Here is a 25,145-nt window from a genome sequence, read left to right as displayed (position 1 = left end):
GCCCTCAAATATACTGGTTTTTAAAATGAAAAAGTAATACATACACATAGTAGAAATTTTAAAAGGGGATGGAGTGAAAAGTAAGTAAGACTCATTCTCAAAAGGCAATTGTTTCTTTCCAGTTTCTTGCATATCCCTATAGAAGTATACTTATTTGTATTTATATAAATTGGAGCATATTATATGTTCCTGCTAAACAACGTAACTTGGAGACCTTTTGCTATGATTAGATATAAAGCCACATGATTCTAACAACTGTGTAGTATTGTATACAGTTCTGCATTTATTTAGCATAATGTCCTATTTATGACTATTTTTTCCAGGTGTTGACTTTCTTCATGCTGCCACAAATACCTTTTCACTTTTTTTGGGTGCCCAGGTGTAAGCCTGTGCCATGAGTGAATTTATACAAATGAGATTATTGGATCAGAGGGTACGAATATTTCAAATTGGGGAAAAAAACTTCAACAGATACTGGGAAACTGCCCTCTAAAAATGTCTATAATCTCATCACTAACGCAGGAGAGTGCCTGTCTCCCTACAACCTTGCCCACTGGGTGTATCATATCATTTTTTACTTTGGTTAATTTGTGAGGGAAAACGGTTTTCGTTAGCATTTTTTAAAATTCTGAGTACAAACCTGAGAATACTTCTTAAAAATTATAGCTCAGCGAGCTCAGTGACGAGACAGACTTTTTTTTAAATCCCATTGGACTCTGGCTCTCTTTTGGTGAAGGGATCGCAGAGAATTTACTGTTAGAGTACATTTATGTGGATAGGGTTCTTCTATAAAGTGTAGCAATCAACTATTTTAACAAGAGACAGTTTCATAGATAGGTTTCATTTTTTGAAAAAGGGGAAGAAACACCATTCTGTGGCTCGATGTGGGTTTGTCAGTTACTGCCTCCCCGCTTCCTGGGACTTCCCACTGTTCTTGAGCACAAATCAGACTCGAGCAAAAACAACTCTTTCCATGGGATCAGCTATAAGAAGAATGGCCGTACAAAGAGCAGCTTAGTTTCTTGGAAGGCTGGTGGACATTTCTGGAAAAGGCACAGCTGACTTACTTGTCCCTTTATGGTCATTTGCTGTTTCCTCTGGACCAAAGGAGCAGATTGGTTCGCGAAGGTAAGAGAAACGAGGCAACAGGCCCTCTAATTGCCAATCCTTCTGTCACCTCTCCTCTCACTTGTTGAATCGTTTACCACCAGAGACCAGATGCCATCGCCTCTCAGATGCTTTTCTAGTTGAGCAAGTCACAGGTGAGCGGGAGGTTCAGCAAGCGTTCGAGGGAGTGGACGACAGTCGGGAGAAATGAAGCCAAATGCTCCCTTCTCGTCCCCCCTTGCGTTCACATTTTGGGCGGTTCTGAAATGTTGTGTGTTTTTTTTTACCCCCCAAATTGGACGGGTCGGATCACGTGTTTGTTGTGTAATTGATACGGTGCTTGTTCAGAAATTGCTGCACAGAATCAGCTTCCACGTTTTGAAAAGCAGGCCTCAAAACCTGACCAGAACTTTGCAGGGACAGCACATCTCTAGAATACAGTGATAGAGTTCTAGAGACGAGGACAATGACAGTAAGCTCCAGTTGGCTTTGACTCTCGATGATTCATTCCGAGAGCTCGAGCTAAGAGTTTTCCTGTGCGGCAGGGCACATTCAAAGCCAACGTGATAGCCAGGGCTGTTACTTTCTGAGTTGCCACCAGGCTCATTTGGGGGAAGTCTCCCTGTTGGTATCGAAGGCGGCACGTACAGGGGGGCTCTCGTGTGAACTATCGTTACATCTGTTCCAACGTACTCCTTCTTGCGCACATCCATCTGTGTTGCGGTATGGACCTGACTTGGCCAGAATAGTCGTACTGATATTTTTGGAACATTTCCTGCAAAGGTCAGTGTAAGAACAGTGTGTTTCTGGGCTTGAAAAGCTTCTCGTCGGAGTGGAGAGTATTTGAAATTTGGGTAGAAAACGTTCACGTTATAATGGTAATTCAGGGGATGTACAAAGGCAAGGGCGCTAAGTCTCATATCAAAGTGGTGTTTCAATAGCTACGTCCGCGCCAGCTACTGAACCGTTTCTAATCACACATCACATACTTCATGATTAGCTCAGATACATAAGATAACATGGATGGAACTGGAGAGTATTACGCTAAGCGGAAATTAGTCAGCGAGAGCAAGACACATATCTGTGATTTCACTCACATGTGGAATTTAAGATGGGTGGGGGGGATGGGTCCTCCCAGTTTTTCTTTTGCAAAGTTTCAAAACCTGTATTAAAATGCAAAGAATAGGACAACGAACACCCATGCTTCCATCATGTAGATTAATCGGTTGGAGCTATGTTGCTGTATGTACCTTCTCACTCTCTTGCTCTCTCTTCATCTATATACACACATGCACACATATATATGTACACAGTTCCCTTGGTGACTTTAGGACATGTGTCACCCCCAAATCCTTGAGCATGGATGCTAAGAGAAAGGGCAGTCTTCCCCATAATTAACTGCTAAGGAAATGTAACACCAAGACTACTCTTTCAGATATGATTCATACTTAAATTTTTCTTCCCAATTTTATTTTCTTCCCAATTTTATTTTCTAAACTTAGAATGCAGTCAAGTACACGGTATGGCATTTTGTTGCTGGGACTACAACGAAGTAAATGATAGTGCTAATAGACGCAAAATAACTTCATTAATAATGATTAGCAATTATAACACCAAAGAAATTTAACATCAGTCAACATTATCAGCATCACTTACCTTTTGATTGCTCTCATTCTGTGTCAATTCAAAAAAGTGATCATGGGCTTTAATCTTTTGCGTTTGTGAGATGTCAAGACCCAGCATGAAGAAAATCCAAACTAAGACAAAAACATATTTACAAATTTTCTGCCTCCAAATCTACAGTTTCTGTAAATAAGAAAATTCACACACCCAGAGAAAGCCCTCCGAAGTAGAACTGAACAAAAAATTATTTACTTGGTGAGGTTCATATGGAAAACAGAGGCCTTTGGACTTGATGATCTTAGCCATCAAATCAGACCCGCACAAGTTAAGAATCACTTCATATTTGAAAGAAGAGATGACTCCCAATGATTTCTTTTGTTAACAAGAATTGACATATGGATGAGAGATACTTTAGAGCATTTGTCCAAAGAGGACATAAAAGGAATATAAACCAAGGTATATGATGAAGTAAATGCTTATTTCTAGCTCTAAACTATGTGTACTTTCAAAGGTAACGGTAAGCAAACTACGGGAGCTTTTTAATGTGGGGAGATCTCTCCTGAAGAAACTTTGTTTTGGGTAAAAAGTTCTCGTATCATTCGCTGGAAAACCAAATGCCTAAGACAGATTTACCGATGATGACGAAACAAAACAACATTCAAGTTTTTCAGGGATAACCTTTTGGCGGTTTATTCACAAGATTCAAAGATCAAGATCTTAAAAAAATAAGGGCTGGAATTAGGGGATCTAGGATTTAGATTACAGGAAAAACAGGCAAAGAGATGAAACGGAGTATTTTGAGGATTTGGGGGTATTAAAAAAATAACATCTCTGATAGGTCACCTACACATAATCCTAATAAGACAGTGCTTCATCCTCAAATTTGAGGCAAAAATAAATTTGCTCATCCGATCGGCAAATTAACAGTAATACTCTGCTGAAGGATGTCGGTGCAACAACTAATCTCAAACCCTGCTGGTCGGAGAATAAGCTGGCCCAAGCTACTCGAAAGGAAATTTGCAAGAGCTGTGAGGCAGTAATTCGGCTCCTTCACATCTGGCCTAAGGAAAAACACTCACGGAGGTACATGGAGTGATTACGCATAGTAAAAAAGCAATAAAAACCTCAATGTCCAGTTTCAGAATTGATTTGCTGACCTAAGATGTGCCTGTTCCTGTACTATCTTGTAACTGCTGCCTCCACGTGGCTCTGGAGATCTTTTTTTTTTTTTTTTTTTTTTTAAAGTTTATTTATTTTGAGAGAGACAGAGAGAGAGAGAGAGAGAGGGAGAGACAGAATCCCAAGCAGGCTCTAGGCTGTCAGTGTGGAGCCCAACATGGGGCTCGATCTCATCAACTGTGAGATGGTGACCTGAGCCGAAATCAAGTCGGACGCTTAACTGACCGAGCCACTCAGGCGCCCCTGGAGGTCTCCTCTGCACCCGTCTCAACCCAGTCCCTCAGATGTCTTAGTTCACATGGGTGCAAACTGCCCATCCAGAGACGATTCTGTTCTGCCACCCTATCAGCCCCAACCCCCCAACGTCCCCCTAACCCCCAAACTTCTTGCTTTCCTTTTGCTGTTTCCAGTTACTCCTTCTTTCAAAGGACTATCCCAATGACTCATTTCCCTGATTTATTTAAGGTAACAGATGATTTTGCTCAAATTCCATGCAATCCTGATAAACATCTTGGGGGCAGGGACAGAAATAACCTAGAATCTCTAGTTCTGGGACAAGGATGCTGAATGGATGGCCAGGGGCTCTGAAATGTTGATAAATGAGATTTGAAGGGTCTGGGTGGTGAAACAGGGCCTGGATAGGGAAGCAGGGCTCTCAGGACAGAAACACACACACACACACGAAATAAAAATGCACAAACGCTTGGGGTGGGCGCGAAGGTGTGGAGAACTGGGAACACAGGTAAGGACCACGTAGCACGAGGGCCTAACATACGGGGACTTTCTCCTGGAGGTCATGGGGTGATGTTGATATTTAAGTGGCGCATCTCTTTGTCGTGATGAATCACTAAAATATATACCCCCGAAATGAATATTATGCTGTGTGCTAACTAAAACTTCAATAACTTGAAACATGAAAAAAAAATAGCGTATCTGTAATATTAAATTAATCTGTGGTTGTAAAATTAAGGGCGGGATGATGCCACCTTGCAGCAGGGCGAGTGGTTAGGGAAAATGTTTACACAGATGAAAAGACCAGAGAGGATGAATTATTTGTGTGCCTCGGGCCCACTCTGGGGCACGCGTTGGTGGCTTTCTTGGAGCTTTTCTTTCTGTATTTTACTGTTCCCAGAACACTTTGGGAACACTTTGTCCCTAACTGCTGTTGTTATTCTGTACTCTTTTTTTTCTTTTTAAAAAAGTTTATTTATTTTGAGAGCATGCATGCAGAGAGAGAGAGAGAGAGAGAGAGAGAGAGAGACAGAGAGACAGAGAGACAGAGAGTCGCGAGCAGGCTCTGTGCTGTCAGTGCAGAGATCAGCGTGGGGCTCGAACTCACAAACTTTGAGATCATGACCTGAGCAGAGGTCAAGAGTCAGATGCCCAACCCACAGAGCCACCCAGGTGCCCCCAAGTGCTGTTGGTTAGAGTCAGAGTCAGGGTTGTTGGAGTCAAGGGTGGATACCCCTCTCCGGGAAGGACTAACTGCTTGTCACGACTGCTTGACGTTAACTGCTCTCAACAAGGCAGTAGTGTGATATATTTGACGAACAGACCATGTCCTTTGAGTTCGTAAATTTGGACTTGAATCTTGCCTCCAGCACTTAGTTCTTTGTGACCTTGGGAAGGACATTTGTCAAACCTCAACCTCAGTTTCCTCATTAGGAAAATCCAAATGATGATAAAAGCGAACATGCGGTGTTATTGAAAAATTGGGCTTAGGGGCCCCTGGGTGGCTCAGATGGTTAAGCGTCTGATTCTTGATTTCGGCCCAGGTCATGAGGTCATAGTGTGTGGAATTGAGCCCCGTGTGCGGCTCTGCGCTGACAGCCCAGAGCCTGCCTGGGATTCGCTTTCCCTCTCTCTCTGCCCCTCCAGTGACTTAGGTCAAAACCACGGCAACCATGGCTCATGAATCAAATTGGCCTTTTGCCTGTTTTTCTTTTTCTTTTTAATGTTTATTTATTTCGGAGACAGAGAGAGACAGAGCATGAGTGGGGGAGAGGCAGAGAGAGAGGGAGACCCAGAATCCGAAGCAGGCTCCAGGCTCTGAGCTGTCAGCACAGAGCCCAACGCGGGGCTCGAACTCACAGACCGTGAGATCCTGACCTGAGCCGAAGTCGGCCGCCCAACCGACTGAGCCACCCAGGCGCACTTTAGCACATATTTCTAAGATGTGAATTTGCAACTAAGGTTAATTTTGGTATTCCCCTATTCTGGTAATGATTAATGTAGGCTAAATTTGCCTGGAACATCTCATCTGCAAAAGTCCTTGGATGTCTTTTCCTTCACACCTAGTTATGGGCAATTCTAAATACATCTCTCTATCTTCTCTGTGATGAGAAACAAAAATTCAATGATAAAATATCTTGGAACAATGAAAATAATCCACTGGCTTAAGTTTCAGGGTCTCAAATGAAATTTACTGTAAAACATGGCTTAGCATTTGTTTGGAGTATACCTTTCATAATACCTTTGAAGAGATTAATGTCATAAGAATTTCACAAATAGTCAGTGACATTTTTTTAAATGCTAACCACCAAAATCAACTCAAATGACATTCTTTATTTCTCTATTTTTAAATTTTAGGATGTCACGATACGCAGTATTGTTTTCACTCTAATGGTACATTAAAGGGTTTTATGAATATGAAATGAGTTAACCTAAGTTTAATTTTTGTTGATAAATTTCACACATTGCCTAGCTTGAGAGCAGGCTTTCAAAAGCTATTTTAGCATGCTCTCTGCTGCCCTCTGCTGCTAATTTTCAGAAACTGATTTTTGATTCCGAGCAACGCTCGCTTACACTCCCTTAATATATACTTATAAACTCATGCAATATTCAAGCTTGAGGGGACTCTACCGATAATTGAATCCTACATGATTCATCTGCAGATCAGAAGTTGAGTCTCTGTGATGTGAAGCAACATGTGAGTGTGGGCTCGTTTTCTGACTGCCAACGTTTGAACGGCTGGTGGTTTTGGACATGTTACTTAATTTTGACCTCTATATAATGAGCATAATAATACTACCTATATCTTGGAGTCTCTGTGGGGATCCAGTGATGTAGTACATAAAAAGCACTTAGGATACTTTGTGGGTTGTAGCCACTAGTAATGTGAGCTATTTTATTGACTTGTCATTAATAAGACTAAAACCGTAGCTAATGACAAGGTCAGAACCAGAATTCTGGTCTCCTGACCACTAATCCAAGAATTTTCTTTTGCACTAGTCTGAAGATATGATGAAACTTGACCCTTTTAAAGTAGGCTCCACGCTGGGCATGGAACTCCATGTGGGGCTCGAACCCACGAACCCTGAGATCATGACCTGAGCCAAATCCAAGAGTCAGACGCTTAACCGACTGAGCCACCCAGGCTCCCCTCCCAATATAAATTTCTAATGCGCACACTTGATAGACGATTTCACTGTTGGTTGTAAGGAGTCTCTCCAACGGGCTCCCCGCCTGAATCTCCAATGCACCGTCAGACACTTGCGCTCAGAAAGTTCATCTCGTGGGAGACTCAAGAGGAACCGAACCGAACCCATTAGCTCACTTTCCAGCCTTTCTCCTGATCTCTTCATTTTGGTCAGCGCTGCTGCCATTTCCCAGCAGGCCCGGACTCAGTCACTTTTTGTTCCTCTCTCTCCTTCATTTCCATGTCCAGGGATCTCGGTCTCTCAAGTTCATTCCTCCTCTTCCTCTTTTGCTACCTCCCTCCCGGGTTCCTGTCTCAGGCTCCTCAAGGGGGGATGAATCCAGCACCCGACTGACAGATTGCATCAGCTGCCAGAGCTTGCCGTGGCCCGCCGGGTACACTGCGTGTCTTCAGCCTTGCGTGTCCCCACTTACCTCCTCCACCGGACGAGTCTTTTCCTTTAGCCAGGAGTGCATCCCTCTCTAGAAATTAGGGCATATTTTCTGCTTTTTCGTCACTGGACTTACCACTTTCTGCCCTACTGGTCTGCCTTGGGCCCCACACATCAGAACACTAGCATTCCCGTTCCATCAGAATCAAGCTATCGACAAAGCTCTCGGATGATGACAAACACTGCAAAGGGCCCACTATTCCAAACGAAATCCTAGACCCTCCTCCTTCATTGCTATGAAGGAGATTATCTGGACTACTCATAAACATCAGCCACATAAAATGCAAGAGGACTCCAGTCGCGCTGATCATTTGGCCTGAGAAGAAATAGGATAAATAGTGGGAGACTTGGGGTAGGGCTGAATGGGAACAAGGCTAATAAAGAGCGACTGTGAAATTTTAGTAAAAGCCTTAAGTGACCGTGACTTGGAGAAATAATGCTTGCATCCCACCTAGATTGGCGTCCGTTACTGACGACACGAGAATCACACAGGTCTCTGCACTTTCGTGGACTTCTCTCTCTGCAGTGACTTTTCCCTTTTCTCATGCCTCTTCAGATCTTTCTTGTTCTTTTTTTGTTGTTGTTGTTGTTGTTTTAGAGAGAGAGTGAGCGGGGCAGAGGGGCAGAAGCAGAGAGAGAAAGGAACCTAAGCAGACTCCACGCTCCGCGTGGAGCCCAAGGCCAGGCTCGATCCCACGACCCTGGGATCGTGACCTGAGCCGAAATCAGGAACCAGACGCTCAAGTGACTGAACCACCCAGCCCCCCCTCCCCCAAATCCTTATTGTTCTTTAGGACCAAATAAAAGTTGACAATTTACACAGTGATTTTTTTTCTCTCTCTCCTCTTCACCCTCAGGATGTGTTGTATCTTTAAGCACAAACTCAGCTGTACAGGAAGGGCCAGTGTCTTTCCCCACCCTCTTTGTGACTTTAAAAATATCTGTATTTAGTTTTTATTTTAATTAAGAAACTAACCCAAGTTACACAGGAACATAACTGGGGTCAAATGATCCTAAGAACAGAAATCCTTGGACCTCTTTTCCAAAAGCAACTACTTTTATCTCCTTTTTACGAATTATTTAGTATTTACCTCCATTTCTTTTTAAGTAGTATGCTTGTATTCCAACTTCTGGATTTTTCAGGTCGGGACTTTATTTGTTGACTTGTCACTAACCAGATAATGATTTAGTTTTTTTTTTTTTTAACCCCCCTCACTTCTACCAAGAACATGCAACCTTGACCTACCAAGTACAGGCTAAGTCAGTGCCCCTCTGACTACATGTATGGGCCGCCCAGTCTGGACCCATAGGCCGATGCCTAAGACAATTTTTATTGATATCTCATTATTGTACGTGATAGAGTATTTTAATTTTTTTTTAATGTTTATTTATTTTTGACAGAGAGATAGAGAGAGAGAGAGAGACAGAGACAGAGCATGAGCGGGGGAGGAGCAGAGAGAGAAAGGGAGACACAGAATCCGAAGCAGGCTCCAGGCTCCGAGCCATCCGCACACAGCCCGACACGGGGCTCGAACCCACAGACCGCGAGATCGTGACCTGAGCCGAAGTCGGACGCTCAACCGATCGAGCCGCCCAGGCGCCCCAATACGTGATAGAGTACTATCTTTGTCGCCCGATTTGTTGTCATCCTGTGACTCTATCTCAAATTTGGTTAGGTCAATTTTCACTGCTTTCTATATTATGTCCACCTCAGCCATGTAGTAAAACCACACTCTGTTTCTTTCACCACTTTTTCTTAAATTTTGAGTTGGAGGTTATAATTGCCTGGATTTGCGTGGGCGGATATGGTGGCCCCATGTGGCAATTTAAATTAAATGAAAATGTCACTCAGACTAGCTCCATTTGGCTCACTTACCAGTCATAAGGGGCTCTCGGTTTTCATATTGGACATATTGCCAGAGAAACCTAGGTTAGATGCTACCTTCACCACCTCAGAGACGACCCAAGAAACCACACTATTCAAACAAAAATAGCTTTAAAAAATTTCCTTGAACCATTCACACAGGGGTTCTAGACTTCCCCCCAACAGCGATGGAAATATTAAAAGGAAGTTGCACATAATCTTAGTTTCAAAATAACTAAACAAAAAGTGTCTCAGGTGAGGGTCCCATGTCATTACCAAATAGCTAAAAGTTTACGCCCCTGATTTTTTTTTTTTTTTTGCTACCTCCTCTCCAACAGTCCTTGAAAGGAGTATAGAGATGAATGAATCAGATGCTGCTCTAGAATTATTGCCGTGACACCGAATGACAGTGGTCTTCTTTAAATTTCAATTCGACTTGCCTGTCTTCAGTATTTTAAAGTTTTGTTATCAACTTCACTATCTTCTAAGCCTGTACTGTCCAAGAGAGCGCCACGCGGCATTTTAAATTAATTTATTTTTTTTAAGTTTATTCATTTTGAGGGAGAGAGAGAATGAGAGAGGACATGTCAGGAGGGGCAGAGAGAGGAGGAGAAAGAGAGAATCCCAAGCAGGCACCGAACTGCCACTACAGAGCCCGACGTGGCCCCTGAACCCACACGAACCATGAAATCGTGACCTAAGCCGAAACTAAGAGTTGGACGCTTAACTTCCAGGGCCACTCAGGCACCCCCTGAATTAACTGAAATAAAACTGAAATTCAGTTTCAGTAGCTACATTTCAAACACCCAGCTACCACTCAGTAACTGGCTACCGGTTAACATTCTGGACAGCACAGACAGAGATCATTCCGTCGTTTCCGAAAGTTCTGTCGGACAGCACGGGTCCAGATTTTTCAGGTGCTGACACCTTCCTAATTCACCCCCAAGTCCATAGCCAATTATATAAGTCTTACTTCATGGTGCTCAGACTTACCAAGTTGTCTTCGATTTCATCTTCCGATCCAGAAGCCTTCGGGTCTGTTCCAACCTGGCTGCTGGCCTTTTGACCCGTTATGCAGCTTTCATGCCACACTGTCCTTCCACTTTCCTCCCGGGCAGGACGCTGGCACATCCTGAACCTAGGACAAAACACAGGGGGCCTCAGTCCGGAGCACTTCTCTTCCTTCCATCTTCTCTTCCTAGTCCTGGATACCCCTCGCCCTCAGCCCCCACTTCTGACCTCAGCGCATGGCCCCAACAAAAAGCTACCCCTTCATCACCTGCTGGGTCTGGGCGTGTGTGTGCGCCCAGTCCCTAAGTTGGCATGAGTCTTAACGGATTAGGAGAAAAGCCTGTGCCAACTTTCAGGCTGTCCCTGGGCAATTTGAGCGGACAATTCTGAGGTCTGGAGTTCCATGACAGCTGGTTGGGCTTCCTCACGTTGGCCTCTAGAGTGCCATACCACGTTGGGATGGGCATACTCAAGGGGGGACAGAGTGGGGCCCTTTATGCTGCAGGGTTTGGTAGAGGGGCTCAGGCTATCCCACTCTGAGGGCTCTCTGTTCATTGATTCACTTACTCCTTTCAGTGGAGCACATCTTCCACTGACTTCCTGAGAAAGGTGTCTGGGAGATGAGCTATTTGAGACTTGTACTTAAAAAAAATGTCTCTATTATTTTGGGACGCCTGGGTGTCTCAGTCAGTTGAGCATCTGACTCTCGATCTCAGCTCAGGTCATGATCTCACGGTTCACGAGACCAAGCCCGGCGTCAGGCTCTGCTCACAATGCGGAGCTTGCTTGGGATTCTCTCTCTCTCTCGCTCTCTCTCTCTGCCCCTTTCCTGCTTGTGCTCCTCCTCAAAAATAAATAAACTTAAAAAAAATCTCTATTTTATCCATCTACTCGATTGATAATTTGGTCATGAGATTCTAGATTGAATACAAATTTCATTCAAAAATTTTAAATGATTCTTAAAAATTTATTTATTTTTGAGAGAGACAGAGACAGCATGAGCTGGGGAGAGGCAGAGAGAGAGAGAGAGAGAGAGAGTGAGAGAGAATCCCAAGCAGGTTCCACGATGCCAGCACAGAGCCCAATGTGGGGCTCGAACTCACAAAACCGTGAGATCATGACCTGAGGTGAAACCAAGAGTCAGACGCTTAACCAACTGAGCCACCCAGGCAACCCTCTTTCAAAACTTTTTAGATGTTGTTACTTAATCTTCTTGCTTCTCATGTTGCTGTGGAGAAGTCTAAACATTCTGGGTCTTGGGTTTTTTTCTTCTTTTCTCTCTCTGGAAACGTAGAGTGTTTTCTCTTTTTCCCAAGTGTTCGTTTTACAATAACAAGAAGGGAAGTATAGGGAAAATGGGTATTTATCCAGTATTTTGTAGACTCAAATCCTTTCGTCGTGGAAAATACTCTTTAATTGTGTAAACTTCACTCTTCTTTTCCTTGTGAGCCTTCTAGTGCTCAGATAATGAATCTCCTGGACTGGCTTTCTAATTTTGTCTCTACTATTTTTCATCTTGTATTTTTGTTCTTCTTTGAAAATGGGAGTTTCCCTCAACTTTGTCTTTCAATCTTTCTACTGAGTTTTAAAATTCTCTAACATTTTTAACTTGTAAGAGGTTCAGAATGTTTTTTTATAGCATCCTAATTTTATTTATTTATTTATTTTTAATTTTTTTTTTTAACGTTTATTTATTTTTGAGACAGAGAGAGACAGAGCATGAGCGAGGGAGGGTCAGAGAGAGGGAGACACAGAATCTGAAACAGGCTCCAGGCTCTGAGCTGTCAGCACAGAGCCCGACGCGGGGCTCGAACTCACGGACCGCGAGATCGTGACCTGAGCCGAAGTCGGCCGCTTAACCGACTGAGCCACCCAGGCGCCCCTGGCATCCTAATTTTAAAGATTGTAATGTTACTAACCTTTCCCCTTGAGATTATTGACAGTAGCTCATGCTCCACCCACCCAGAATTCACTCCTCTAAGTGGCTGTTTCTGTCTCTCTCATTCAGAGCTTTCTTTGGATATTTCAACATTCTACCCACAGTTAAGAATGGAGATCCAAAAGGCTCAGTGGGCTCTTGTGATTGTGAACTTGAATGAGGGTGGTCTGGATGCCACATTTAGTTGCGGATCCTCTGGGGTCAACTGCTCTTCTCAGACTAGTCCAGTTGCCCCAGAACAGCCTTCTCCAAATCCCGCCTAGAACGTGGATGCCCCTGTGCCAGTATTCTGGAAGCTAAGAGGGGAGGTCATGGATCTCACAATCCAACATGCATACGTTCACGGACTCTATTATTGGGTAATTCTACCCTCAGTTGGTATCCCATACTCCCAAGACTCTGTATTTTATTCTTCAGAGAATATATTTCAACTTTTCCTTTGGGGTTGAGAAGGGGAGACGGTCACCTGGTTATAGGGAATGAGTTAGAGAACCCTATTCCCAAAAGGTACATGGGACCACCAACTCCTGAACATGTAGGGGAATTTCAACAAGACTGGCTCTTGGAATTTTCCATGGTTCTTGTAAGAATCAGTTTTCTCAGGTCTCCAAAGACATTAACCTTTGGCTTCCTTCTTTCCAGCTTCTGAAACGTTATTGAGCTTGTCTCTTCTGTTCTCACTTTTCTTCTGAATATTAACGTTTCAAATAAATAATTTACTGTTGTTTTATTAAAGTTTGGGGAAAAAGAAAAAAAATACATAGATAGGCCTTACTTCCTGTATTTTCCTGGAGATCTTTGCTTTCCTCTACCTCAATTTGATCTTGCTTTTGAGCTCACAGTCTCCTGAGTGATCACTGCCAATCAGGATTTCTTTAGTCACTTCAGGGCTTCCTCCTCCTTGGGTTCCCCTGTAAATTCTAGCTTGTTCGCATAGAGCTATAGGGTCAGTGATGGATATGGAAGTGCGGCCATGTTTGGTTGTCAACAGGCAGTCATACTGGCATCCATGGAAACATCATTCAGTAGTCCCTGGTGAATAGTCTATAGATGTGTCTGCAATCTTCCCACCCCGAATCTTGGTCTTCTCCAGGTTTGGAGGCTCTGGGTGGCATGCCGGTTCGTGAGCAGACGTGAGGAGGCCACCGCAGGCCTGTCCACTCCAGCAATCGACGTGGCTGGCTCTCCTCCTTCTCCCACGCCATACTGAACAGGACAGAATTTCCTCAGATTCTCAGCTTCCCCAGATCCTATGTGGGGGGTAGGGCACAGAGCTCGTCTCTTCCCAAACCTACCTGGAGCCATACCACTTTCATCCATGGGGGATTATATCCACTAGCCTGCTGTTGATGCATAAATACCGTGCCCTGAATCCTTTGGGGGCTCTGGGTTCTCAAGTTGAAAAGCTCAAGCCATGTTGTCCCAAAAGCGATTTTTCTAAAACTGAATTCTGCCCAGAGCTCCAGGAGCTTGTTCATGAACTCGAAAGTAGATAGTTACGTTGTGTTTTTTTGTTGGTTTTTTTTTTTTTTTTTGGAAATTTTTTTTAATTAAAAAAATTTTTTTTTTTATTTTTTAAAATTTACATCCAAATTAGTTAGCATATAGTACAACAATGATTTCAGGAGTACTCTGGTTTTCCACAATGATGTTCTGAGACCTTGAAGGTTGAAGTCCCCAGCTGCCGTCGAGTCGCTAACTATCACTGTTAAGCCTTTAGGATACCCTCTTTTGCCCTGAAAATTATCTGCTTCTCATGTATGTAAGATTTGCCTTTTCATCTTGATGTTCAGTTTGAAGGCAGAAGTACACTTAGAAAGCTTCTTCAGGAAACATTTTCTTTTTTCTTATAATTATGTCTAGCATATAAGAATTACCTCACAGATTTGTGGGAAACCTTTAACTTTGTATCTTTGTGGTATCTAACACTGGGTAGAATATAGTAACCATTTAATTGATATATTTACTGAATAGATCTCTAGGTAGTTCCAAAAGGGAAAATAAACACTGAAGGTACGACCTTTATAACATTAAAACAATTATACTAATTTTCTTAATCATATTCTTTTTATAATATTACCCTGACACAATTAAAAATTCCCTTGGGAAATGACTCTGACTACATAAGACAGTAAAATGTAAAAATAGGTCCCTCTGTTAAGATACAATTATTTCCTAATTTCACTTTTCAATTTCAGGCTCAAAATGCCACAGCGTTCCTTTTTTAGCAAATGCAGCTGCCAGTTTCCAGCCTGTTCTAGCCACTCCAGACTCCAGGGACAACCGTGGAGCGTGGGGAGGGGAGGCGGGTGTAGCCAAAGCCCGAGGTCAGGAAAGCTCCCTGGTAACTAGGGGAGAGGTAGACAGATAGGCTGGGGACAGACGTTTCTAGGATATGGTATGGTGAGAAGCAGGTGGGAGAGAGCAAGAAACTTATCCCGGGCTGCAAAGGTGGGGGAGGCTCCCCGGTCCTTCGTGACGGGTTGGTAGTGAATTAGTTTCCTATCTGCCAGTGCTGTCCATTATTTAATTGAAGTTCACCAATATCTTTTAAGTCGTTACAAAAATGCAAACAATTGTGCTAGCTCCCAGGGATAAATACAAAGAGGAGTAAGACACAGCCCTTTTCAGCAGAAGGTGCCACAAGTTTCTCAACGTTTTCCCTACAACGCACTAGCCGCTTCCCCGCTTTGCAGCTTCTCATTCTCCATTTTCTCTGGGGCAGAAGGCAAACTCCGCCGCCTCTGACTCCCAAGGCGCTCCAAGCCCCAAATCCAATCTCTTTCCCAGCCCCTTCTGCTTATATTCAGCATCTTGGTATATGGTGAACAGGCTATGCCACCATATTCTCTTTGAACTCTGTGTGGGGCTGAAACTCCCACTTAGTTTTCACCATTTAGCTAAAAGGCCACCTTCTCTAGGACACATCCTTTGACTTCTCTGCCTTTGCCCCAGGCTGTGTTAGGGGCCCCTTTCTGGACTTCCATGGTGCCCATCCCTGTTACAATTCTCAGTGATGTTGTTTGTCCCCCAGTTGTTGTCGCCTGGTAGAACCTTCTTGAAAGACGGGACTATGTCCTACTCATCTTTTGATCTCTAGCATATGCCATAGTTCTGGCACACAGCAGGCACCTAATTGTTAATGGTGTGGTGGATGAATCACTTCCTTTATTGTCATTTTTCATCTGTCAACTACCTTTTTTTTTTTTTTTTTTTTTTTTTTTTACAATTCCAATCTTCATTTTCCCCGTCGTTACTTATCAACTCTCTTTCCAGGATGCTGTCAGAAGGGTATCTCAGCGGACTTGCCTACCAGAAGGACATCCACTGGAGCTGTTCATCGTATAATGAGCAGGTGGCTGAGGAGGAAGAAGAGACAAAATCTGCTACTCATTCCTATTGCTCTGCGGATGAGACTCAAGTCCGAAGTCTGTACGTGAGCTGCAAATCCTCAGACAAGTTTATGTCTTCAGTGCACGCGCGAGAGAGCCAACACAGTGGAAAGCGGAGAACCATAATGCTGCAGACAAACCCCAACCCTGTGTTTGAGAGCCCCAGCTTGGCTGCAGTGGAAATATGTAGAGACTCGAGCAGAGAGACCTACTTGGTTCCACCTTCCTGTAAGAGTATTTGCAAGAATTACAATGACTTACATATTGCAGGTGACCAGGTGATGGCTATTAATTCAGTGACGACGGATTTCCCCGCTGAGAGCAGTCTTGACTACGGCCCTTTGCTGAAATCATCGGAGATTCCTCTGCCCATGGAGGATTCCATTCCCACTCAGCCCAGCGACTTTCCCCAGAAACCTATCCAGAGGTATTCGTCGTACTGGAGAATAACCAGCGTCAAGGAGAAAAGCAGCCTGCAAATGCAGAAGCCAGTTTCTAACGCAGCACTGAACGAATACTTGGAGCAGAAGCTGGTAGAATTATACAAGCAGTACATTATGGACATTGAGTTTCATGACAGTTCTCCCACCCAGATCCTGGCGTCCGAACTCATCATGACAAGTGTGGATCAAATTAGTCTCCAAGTGTCCAGAGAGAAGAATCTGGAGACCTCCAAAGCCAAGGACATAGTCATTAACTGCCTATTACAGCTGGTATCCGGTGAAATTAGCACACCTAGTCTCCGCATTTCTCAGTACAGCAACGTCAATCCATAGAGAGAAGGTTGCGGCCCGCCTTCTCGACCCCTCCAAATGCGAGCAACACTTCCTTCATTTATTCTGAGAATGTGCAGGAGGTGGGGGTGAAGGGGAGTCCAGAGCTGAAAAAAGCAAGGTTGGACAGAGGTCAAGTGTGAATTCAAAGGAAATCCCTTACTATTGCACGTAATGAAGGCATGTGGGAAGAGCATCCAGAAAGACTCATTGCAAAGCAAAGGTCGTATAGCAACAAAGCACAAATAAAAATGATCCAACGGGCGCCTGGGTGGCTCAGTCAGTTAAGCCCCGAACTTCGGCTCAGGTCATGATCTTGCGGTTTGTGAGTTTCAGCCCCGCGTCGGGCTCTGGGCGACGGCTCGGAGCCTGGAGCCTGCTTGGATTCTGTGTCTCCCCCTCTTTCTGCCCCTCCCCCGCTCATGCTGTGTCTCTCTCTCTCTCTCCTTCAAAAATAAATAAAAACATAAAAAAAAAAGATCCAAAAAGTAAATGTATGATTCACTTAAAGAGTAGATGAGATGAAAAAGGAGCCCAGCCAAAGAACATCCACCACGGAAAAACAAAAATGCAAAGGTTTCAGGGTAAAGAGTTATTGTTTGTTAACCCAATTAATTCTTCCAAGTTTTTTTTTTTCTTGAGAGAAATGGACTTCAGAAGGGTGCTGTATATGGGTAGAAAGACCAGTTGAAACAGTTTTGAAAATATGTTTCTACTTCTTTTCTGTTTTTTTTACAGCCTATCATTTAAAATTTATAACTCTTTATAAGCATTCAAACAGTAGCAAATAGCAAATTGTGTTTTTTTTAAGGATTACTTAGCAACAGTCATGAAACAGCCACTCTCACCTCCTAGTTTTATTAGTGAAGACGAAGTGTTCCAAATGGAAAAGAGCACATCGTTATTTTTTTAAAAAGAGATCTTATTTTTAAGTAACCTTTCTACCCAATGTGGGGCTTGAACTAACAACCGTGAAATCAAGAGTCACGTGGTCCACTGACTGAGCCAGCCAGGCCCGCGACGTTCACGCTGTGAATACTAAGACAATTCCTTTCACTTTGCTCTGTTTGATTTTCTTGGTGGTACTAAGCTTCAAAAGAAGTTAGGAATGGGAATTCCACACGCCCCTCATCTTTTTCTCCATTCTTCCCTTGACCCTTCTGGAGCCAGGCAGGGGTCTTCTGTGTCCTCCCAGCAAGGTTGTATGTTCTAGGGCCTCAGGATAGCCCATTCTGTCAATGCAAACACTAGAACGGTAGCGTCATGAACACCTCATTGCTCTACCCAATTCTTCTAGCCACACAGGATGGCAAAACACGACTCACTGGCCCTATCTAGCCAGACGCCTGCTTTTTAAAAATTAAGATATAAGTGACCTAGCACATTACATTCGTTTCAGGTGTATAACATGTATCTCTTGCGCTGTATGCAAATTGCAATGCGTCCCTGTATCTATTGCAAAATGACTACAATAAAGCTAGGCACACCCTTTTTGAACCCCCATGAGCTAAGAATCTTTCTCGCCTTTAAAAAAGGTAAAACCAAGCAAAGAATATACATATTTTTAAATGTTTATTTTTCAGAGAGCGCGTGTGCGTGGGGGAGGGGGACACAGTATCCAAAGCAGAGAAGCAGGGTCTGTTCTGACAGCAGAGAGCCCAATATGGGGCTCGAACTCACCAACCTTGAGATCATGACCTGAGCCAAAATCGGATGTTTAAGTGACTGAGCCACCCAGGCACCCCAAAGAATTTTTTTTTTTTTGTAAATTAGCCGTACCCATTCATTTATGTATTGTTGACGGCTGCTTTCACGCTAGAATGGCGGAGGTGAGTAAATGAGACAGAGGGCGTCTGGCCCACCGGAGCCTCAAACGTTATCTGTCCTTTTACCTAAACAGTTTGTCAACCGTGCTCCTCAGGAGTGCCTGGCCCCTTGCTGGATGCTCGCTGGACTTAAGGGACCGGGAGGAAACAGAAAAGGTTTCCAAAGAGGCCTCAGGCCGTCTCAGGGAGCACGGAAGCTGGGATGGCCCTTCAAAATAGATCCAAACCGAAATTAGAGAGTTGGCTTTGGTTCTCCAGCTTGACCAGAAGGGGGCGTCACTTGAGCTGAGGCAGTTCAGTTCAGGGCCAAACTCCGCAAGTGCTGGGGAAGCAGGTGCTGGGGAAATGAGCTCTTCATACAAAAGGAGGGATCTGGCGGAAGCAAAACACCACCTTCTGCATTTCTCAGTATTTATTTTTATACATTAATGTTTTACAACATACAATATGGAATAAGGAAACCCGGTTGTGAACTCGTTATTCAGCTGTGCTAGCCACAGTTTTAAATTTATCAAGGCAACAGCTGCTCTTTATTCACTGCTTCCTATGTGTCTGGCAACCATGTTACATATTTGCACGAATTAGAGAATTCTCATCACCTACGAAAGAAAATGCCTATCATCCCCTTTTTAGAGGTGAGCCAGCGGGGCTCGGGGAGAGTTAAGGAACTTGCGGGAGGTCAAACCATGAGTGGTGAACCTGGATTTGAATTCAGTCCTGTTAAAGTGCAAAGTCCTGCTCCTCAAGTACTACCACCTGCTTTCCTATTGATCACCATGTTTTTCTCATGGAAGACTGGTTTGGCTGTTCGAGGGGAAGAGAACTCATGAGTCCCTTTACCCCGATGCTGCATCGTTTTTTCTTCGGTGTTTTGCTTGATAATATTTGCGTATTTTCACACCCAGCCAAGAACTTAAGCTTTGATTTACTCATTTGTTTCTCTGGTCTCAAAGGGTATTTACCACAGTAGGCGTCCAATTAATGTACGTCAAACGGTTACCTTTTGCTGGGTTGGATACCGGATCCGGTGGGTGAAGTGAAAGACCATCAGTATGAAAAAGCAACTACTTCTGACTAGAGCCAAGGGCTATTCAGAGTTTCCCTTCAGGAGACAAATAACTGAATGAGCTTATTTTCGGAGGGCATGTAAGTATCCTAAAGTGCATTATAATAAAATATCGCGGGCATTTCCCCTTTTGCTTATTTACTGAGAATTGGCTACAAAAGAGACTGCTTCATCTTCTTCAATGAGCATGAATTTGATGCTATTTGGGGGGTGGGGTGGGAGCACTGTGCATGAAACGTGGGTAGACATACAGGGGAGCAGGCCTCTTCTTTGCCAGCTTGCTGTATTGGTGGCAAGACCTAGCAAACTGCCTACCAAGTAATGAAGCCACTTACTAGGCAAGAACTTGGCAAAGTGGCCCCAACAGGAATACAGCTGTCCACGACGGCAAGTTGAGTGTGATACGGGCCAAAAGTAGGCAGGTGAGGGGGTAGTGCACGGTCGAGGAGCTCAGTGCTGGCAAAGATGCCAAAGGGAAGTGAGTCCTGAAGACCAAGACGGGATCCGGGTAGATGCATCGAAGAGGTGTTTCATGCAAAGGCTGTGTTTGGTGCAACAGAACTGCGGGTCGACGGCTCCAACGGGAGCGGCACGAATGCACGATCCGCAGTATGTTAGTTTGCTACCGCTATTGTAACAAATTACCACAAAAGCAGTGGCTTGAAAGAAAACAAACGTGTTACCTTAGGGTTACGCAGGTCAGGAATCCAAAATGATTCCCACTGGGCTAAAATCGAGGTGTTGGGAAGGCTGCGTTCCTTCTGGAGGTTATAGGAGGGAGAACCGATTTGCTTACCCTTTAGAGCTTCTAGAAGACGCCCACATTCCGTGGCTCCCAGCTGTGCCACAATCGACAGAACTGCCCCAGAACCGCCCCTCCTGCTGCCTCTTTAAAAGCACCCTTAGGATCCCATTGGGCCCAGCTGGATAATTGAGGCTAATGTCTTCGTCTGGAGATTCTTCAAGTAACCACATCTACAAAGTTCCTTTTGCCTTGTAACCTAACCTATTCACAGGTTCCAGAAATCAAGATACGAATATCTTCCCCGGGTGGGGGCAGGGGAGGCCAACAGTATTCTGTCTACCACAGAAAGGACCATTTTTTCCTCCTGATTGTCAGAAATTTGCCTCTCCACATTGTATCAATTCTCTTTATTCACGATGAATACGCCCATGTTTGCTTATATTTAAAAATGGTTGGGGGGCGCCTGGGTGGCTCAGTCGGTTAAGCGGCCGACTTCGGCTCAGGTCATGATCTCGCGGTCCGTGAGTTCGAGCCCCGCGTCGGGCTCTGTGCTGACAGCTCGGAGCATGGAGCCTGTTTCAGATTCTGTGTCTCCCTCTCTCTGACCCTCCCCCGTTCATGCTCTGTCTCTCTCTGTCTCAAAAATAAATAAACGTTAAAAAAAAAATAAAAAAAAAATAAAAATGGTTGGTTACTTTTCTGCCTGCTGTCATCCCATGCTGTATATTTTGACTTGTCCGTATATATTAATCCACTTTTTCTCATGCTCATTTTAGACATCCTTTTCTGGATTCTAATTCCATTTTTATCTTTCTTCCGAAATACGTTTCTCGGGGCACCTGGGTGGCTCAGTCAGTTAAGCGTCCGACTTTGGCTCATGTCATGATCTCGCGGTTCGTGAGTTTGAATCCCACATCAGGCTGTCTGTTGTCAGCACAGAGCCCGCTTTGGATCCTCTGCCCTCCTCTCTCTCTGCCCCTCCCCCCAGAAACTCTCTCTCTCCCTCTCTCTCTCAAAAAGACAATTAAAAAAAATGTGGTATCTGCTCACTCTAGAAGACTTGAATAACACCAAAGTAGAAAGTTGAAGTCCTCAGTCCCCAAATATTCAGGTAACATTTTGAATGAATTTATTTCCAGTCTTCTCTCCATGTACTTTTAAAAAATGGGAGTAGAGTTAATTTACAGTGTTATATTAGTTTCAGGTATACAATATAATGACTCAACAAATCTATACATGACTCAGTGCTCATCAAAATTCCATGTACTTTTTTTGTTTTTCATTTCTCTGAGCAGTGATCATGTTATCTTTGAATAAAATACTTTGTCTTTATGTGTTTCACTGACACTATAACAGATCAGAAGTTCTAAAACTAGGAGATTTGTATTGTTTGCCTGGGACAATCTGTTAGTTTTTCTTCCTTCCTCATACACTATTTGATAATGTCCAATATTCTGTGGACATTTTTGCTATTGTAGACCATTGGGCCAACAGGCTCAGGAAATTGTCTCCGTTAACAATAAAGTCTCTTTCTGAGTTGTCACTGTGCACCTAAAGTTTGACATTCGATCAATATAATTTACATCATTTTCCTTCTTCTATTGTACTTGTCCACACTGAAGATCGCCTGCTAGACTTTCATTTACTCACTTTATTTTTTTATATGTTTATTTTTGAGAGAGAGAGAGAGTGTGTGAATGAGCATGGGGGGAGGGGCAGACAGAGGAGGACAGAGGCTCCAAAGCGGGCTCCGTGCTGACAGCAGAGAGACTGATGCGGGGCTCAAACTCACGAACTGTGAGATCATGACCTGAGCCCAAGTCAGATGCCCAATCGACTGGGCCTCCCGGGCGCCCCTTTCACTCACTTTAAATTCAAAGAAATCCCACAAATACTCAGTGAGCATGAACTATTATACAACGATGAGACTGACTCTGCCCCCGTGTACAGAGCTGTGGTTGGTGCGGTACAATATCTAACGAGCGATGGAGTAAGACACGTGCGATGACGAAGAATGTTGACGGATTTCCTTTCGATTTATCCCAATTCAGCATCTGCGGTCCTCGCTCATATCTTCTTAAATTTGCTTTCTTGGTTTTTGACCCCCAGCCCCTATGACGGGGCTATAACCAGAATCTCCTCTAAGCACACCGAGAAGCAGGAAAGGGATAGGAACGGGCTACCTTCAGTACGGACTTGAGTAATCAACCCTGGCTTTGACCTTGACTAGGCCTTAATCTCAGAGTTGGCATGATGTGTGGCTAAGGCACACGTGGTAGTGAAACCTCTCCCCTCCTTCCCACAGCACTGATTTCTGTCTCTCTGTGCCCATTGTCCCGCCAGGAACAAGTACAATGTTCGCTAGGGACCTGCAGAGAATACCTGGTAAAATTGTTTTTTGTGATTCGCTAACTTTGGGGACCTAGGAAGATGAAAAAACCAAATCAAGTGTGAGACAAGTTTTTACAAATTGTCTTCCGCAGGATAGAATTCACTTTGTTTCCTCTTGGAAAACAGAGACGAGGGTCAAAGTTCAGGAAGTGAATACTTCCGCTTAAACTGCAAGAGGAATTAAAAGATATTTTGTGCCGTCAGGATGTCCTAGCCAAAAGGTTGTGTGATTTTATCAGACTGTTTTCTTTTTCTTTTTTTTTAATGTTTATTTATTTTTGAGAGAGAGAGAGAGGATGGGGGAGGGGCAGAGAGAGAGGGAGACACAGAATCCGAAGCAGGCTCCGGGCTCCGAGCCGTCAGCCCAGAGCCCGACGCGGGGCTCGAACCCACTGAGTGTGAGATCGTGACCCGAGCCGAAGTCGGACGCTTAACCGACTGAGCCACCCAGGTACCCCCAGACTGTTTTCTGAACTAAAATAAAGCTCAGGGTTGGAGGAAGAAGAGAAAGTGGAGTTTGGGCTCTAGAAAGTCAGGAACCTGGACCCACTTTGGGACAACCTCTTGTGACCCCCCCCACCCCAAACACACACACATCTGGGGAGGTGGCATGGCTTGAAGGAGGACCACTTTGTGGCAGATGGGACCATAGGAGGCCCGGAAAATGATTTCTGGGTCCCATGTGTAATCTAGAAGCAGCAGACACTTGTGGACCCGAAGGGCTCATGCACATGGGACAGTGGGCCTCTTGGCATTGACCTGTGGTAACCTGTGTCCACTGACGACCCGTAGTCTACGACTTGAAGGTCGGCCACAGACTCTTGCTTTGCCCTCCATCATTCCTTGGCATTGGGCAACATGCCGGGACCGGGGCACAACCCTGAGAAGGACTGAAGACGCTAAGAATGGCTGAGGTAACATTTTCGGCTGCCATGGGAAAATGGACGTTTGCGTTCAGAGTTAGTGTTATTTATTACGCACGTGAGTTTGTGAAGTTGTCGACATGAGACCCCTATTCCTCTGGCCTGTCCTAGGAAGGAATAAGCTAAAGACAGAGACCGCCATCTCTGAAGTGACAGCGTCACGAGAGGGACCAGGAAGAAGCTAGCTTGAGGGCCTGTCCGGGGGAGGAAGCGGACAGGAGGAGGCAAGGGAAATAGGGAAGTTTCCTCTCTCTTCCAACCCCACTCCCTTTTTCCTCCCGTTCTCTGCTTCCCTCCCCTGCTCTGTTCCCCTTTCCTTTTTTTCCTCTTTGCTTCTTTTCTCCCTTCTCCTTCCTTTCCTTTCCCTCCTTCCTTTTCTTCTCCCCCCAACACTCTTGCACTATTTATTTGGTAAAATGCAAATTTCTGAGATTTCTTTAAAAAAAAATTATTTTAATGTTTATTTATTTTTGAGACAGAGAGAGACAGAGCATGAACGGGGGAGGGTCAGAGAGAGCGAGACACAGAATCGGAAGCAGGCTCCAGGCTCCGAGCTGTCCGCACAGAGCCCGACGCGGGGCTCGAACTCACGGACCGTGTGATCATGACCTGAGCCGAAGTTGGACGCTTAACCGACTGAGCCACCCAGGCGCCCCGCAAATTTCTGAAATTTCAAATATATTTCTCTATTTTATTTGATGAGATGCTAACGAATAAGAAGCCAATTCATGCACACTGCCTACAAGAAGTTCAGGGGCGCCTGGGTGGCTCAGTTGGTTACGTGTCTGACTCCTTATTTTGGTTCAGGTCATGATCTCACGGCTCAGGGGATTGAGCCCCACGCTGGGCTCCACAATGTCAGTGCGCAGCCTGCTTGGGATTTTCTCTCTCTCTCCCTCCCCGGCTCATGCTCTCTCTCTCTCTCTCTCTCTAAATAAATAAATAAATAAACTTAAAAAAACTTTAAAAAAAAAGGAAGCTCAAAGAGTGAACACTCCTTACTTCTGCACCTCCTTGCCTTTTGCCTTCCCTAATCGCGAGTCTCATACTACTCTACGTTTATACCAATGTACAGGTTGGTATTTGTAGACAAAGGGTATTCTACGATCTTGTCCTGGCTTCTGTCACTTAACGATACAAGCTCCCGTAGGAAGGAGCACTGGAAAAGGTTTAAGTCACAAACGCCCTGTGAGGAGGATGCTCCGAGACCCCCTGGTGCTCCCGCTTTCTCTGGGATGGGAAACGTGGAGACCTACACAGCAAATGTCGATACAGAATAGAAGCATTTAACACTGCCTCCTTGTAAGCCGTATCTTTTCCTGGGGGAAGACTATCCTCCCCAAATACATGAGACTCACTGTTTTTTAGGCACCCAGGGTTATGTGGAACATAATTCAGTTGAGGCACGGTATTACCCTGAAAAGGACTCCGTGTAAG

General features: G+C 44.4%; 1 protein-coding gene across 1 annotated transcript; it reads left to right on the top strand.

Moving 5' to 3' along the window:
• Positions 1-859: 859 nt before the first annotated feature.
• Positions 860-16,872, top strand: TASL (TLR adaptor interacting with endolysosomal SLC15A4). The gene is made up of 2 exons (XM_007084796.3): positions 860-1,128; positions 15,869-16,872. Exon 2 carries the CDS (start codon positions 15,870-15,872, stop codon positions 16,758-16,760), a length of 891 nt encoding a protein of 296 aa, XP_007084858.1. The 5' UTR covers positions 860-1,128; position 15,869; the 3' UTR covers positions 16,761-16,872.
• The last annotated feature ends 8,273 nt before the right edge of the window (positions 16,873-25,145 follow it).

The sequence above is a fragment of the Panthera tigris genome, chromosome X (assembly GCF_018350195.1).
Source record: "Panthera tigris isolate Pti1 chromosome X, P.tigris_Pti1_mat1.1, whole genome shotgun sequence".
Taxonomy (NCBI): domain Eukaryota; kingdom Metazoa; phylum Chordata; class Mammalia; order Carnivora; family Felidae; genus Panthera; species Panthera tigris.
This window is presented reverse-complemented; position numbering and strand designations above follow the sequence as displayed.

Coding starts and splice junctions, on each gene's coding strand:
- TASL (XM_007084796.3), top strand. CDS start 15,870: ATGCTGTCAGAAGGGTATCTCAGCGGACTTGCCTACCAGAAGGACATC.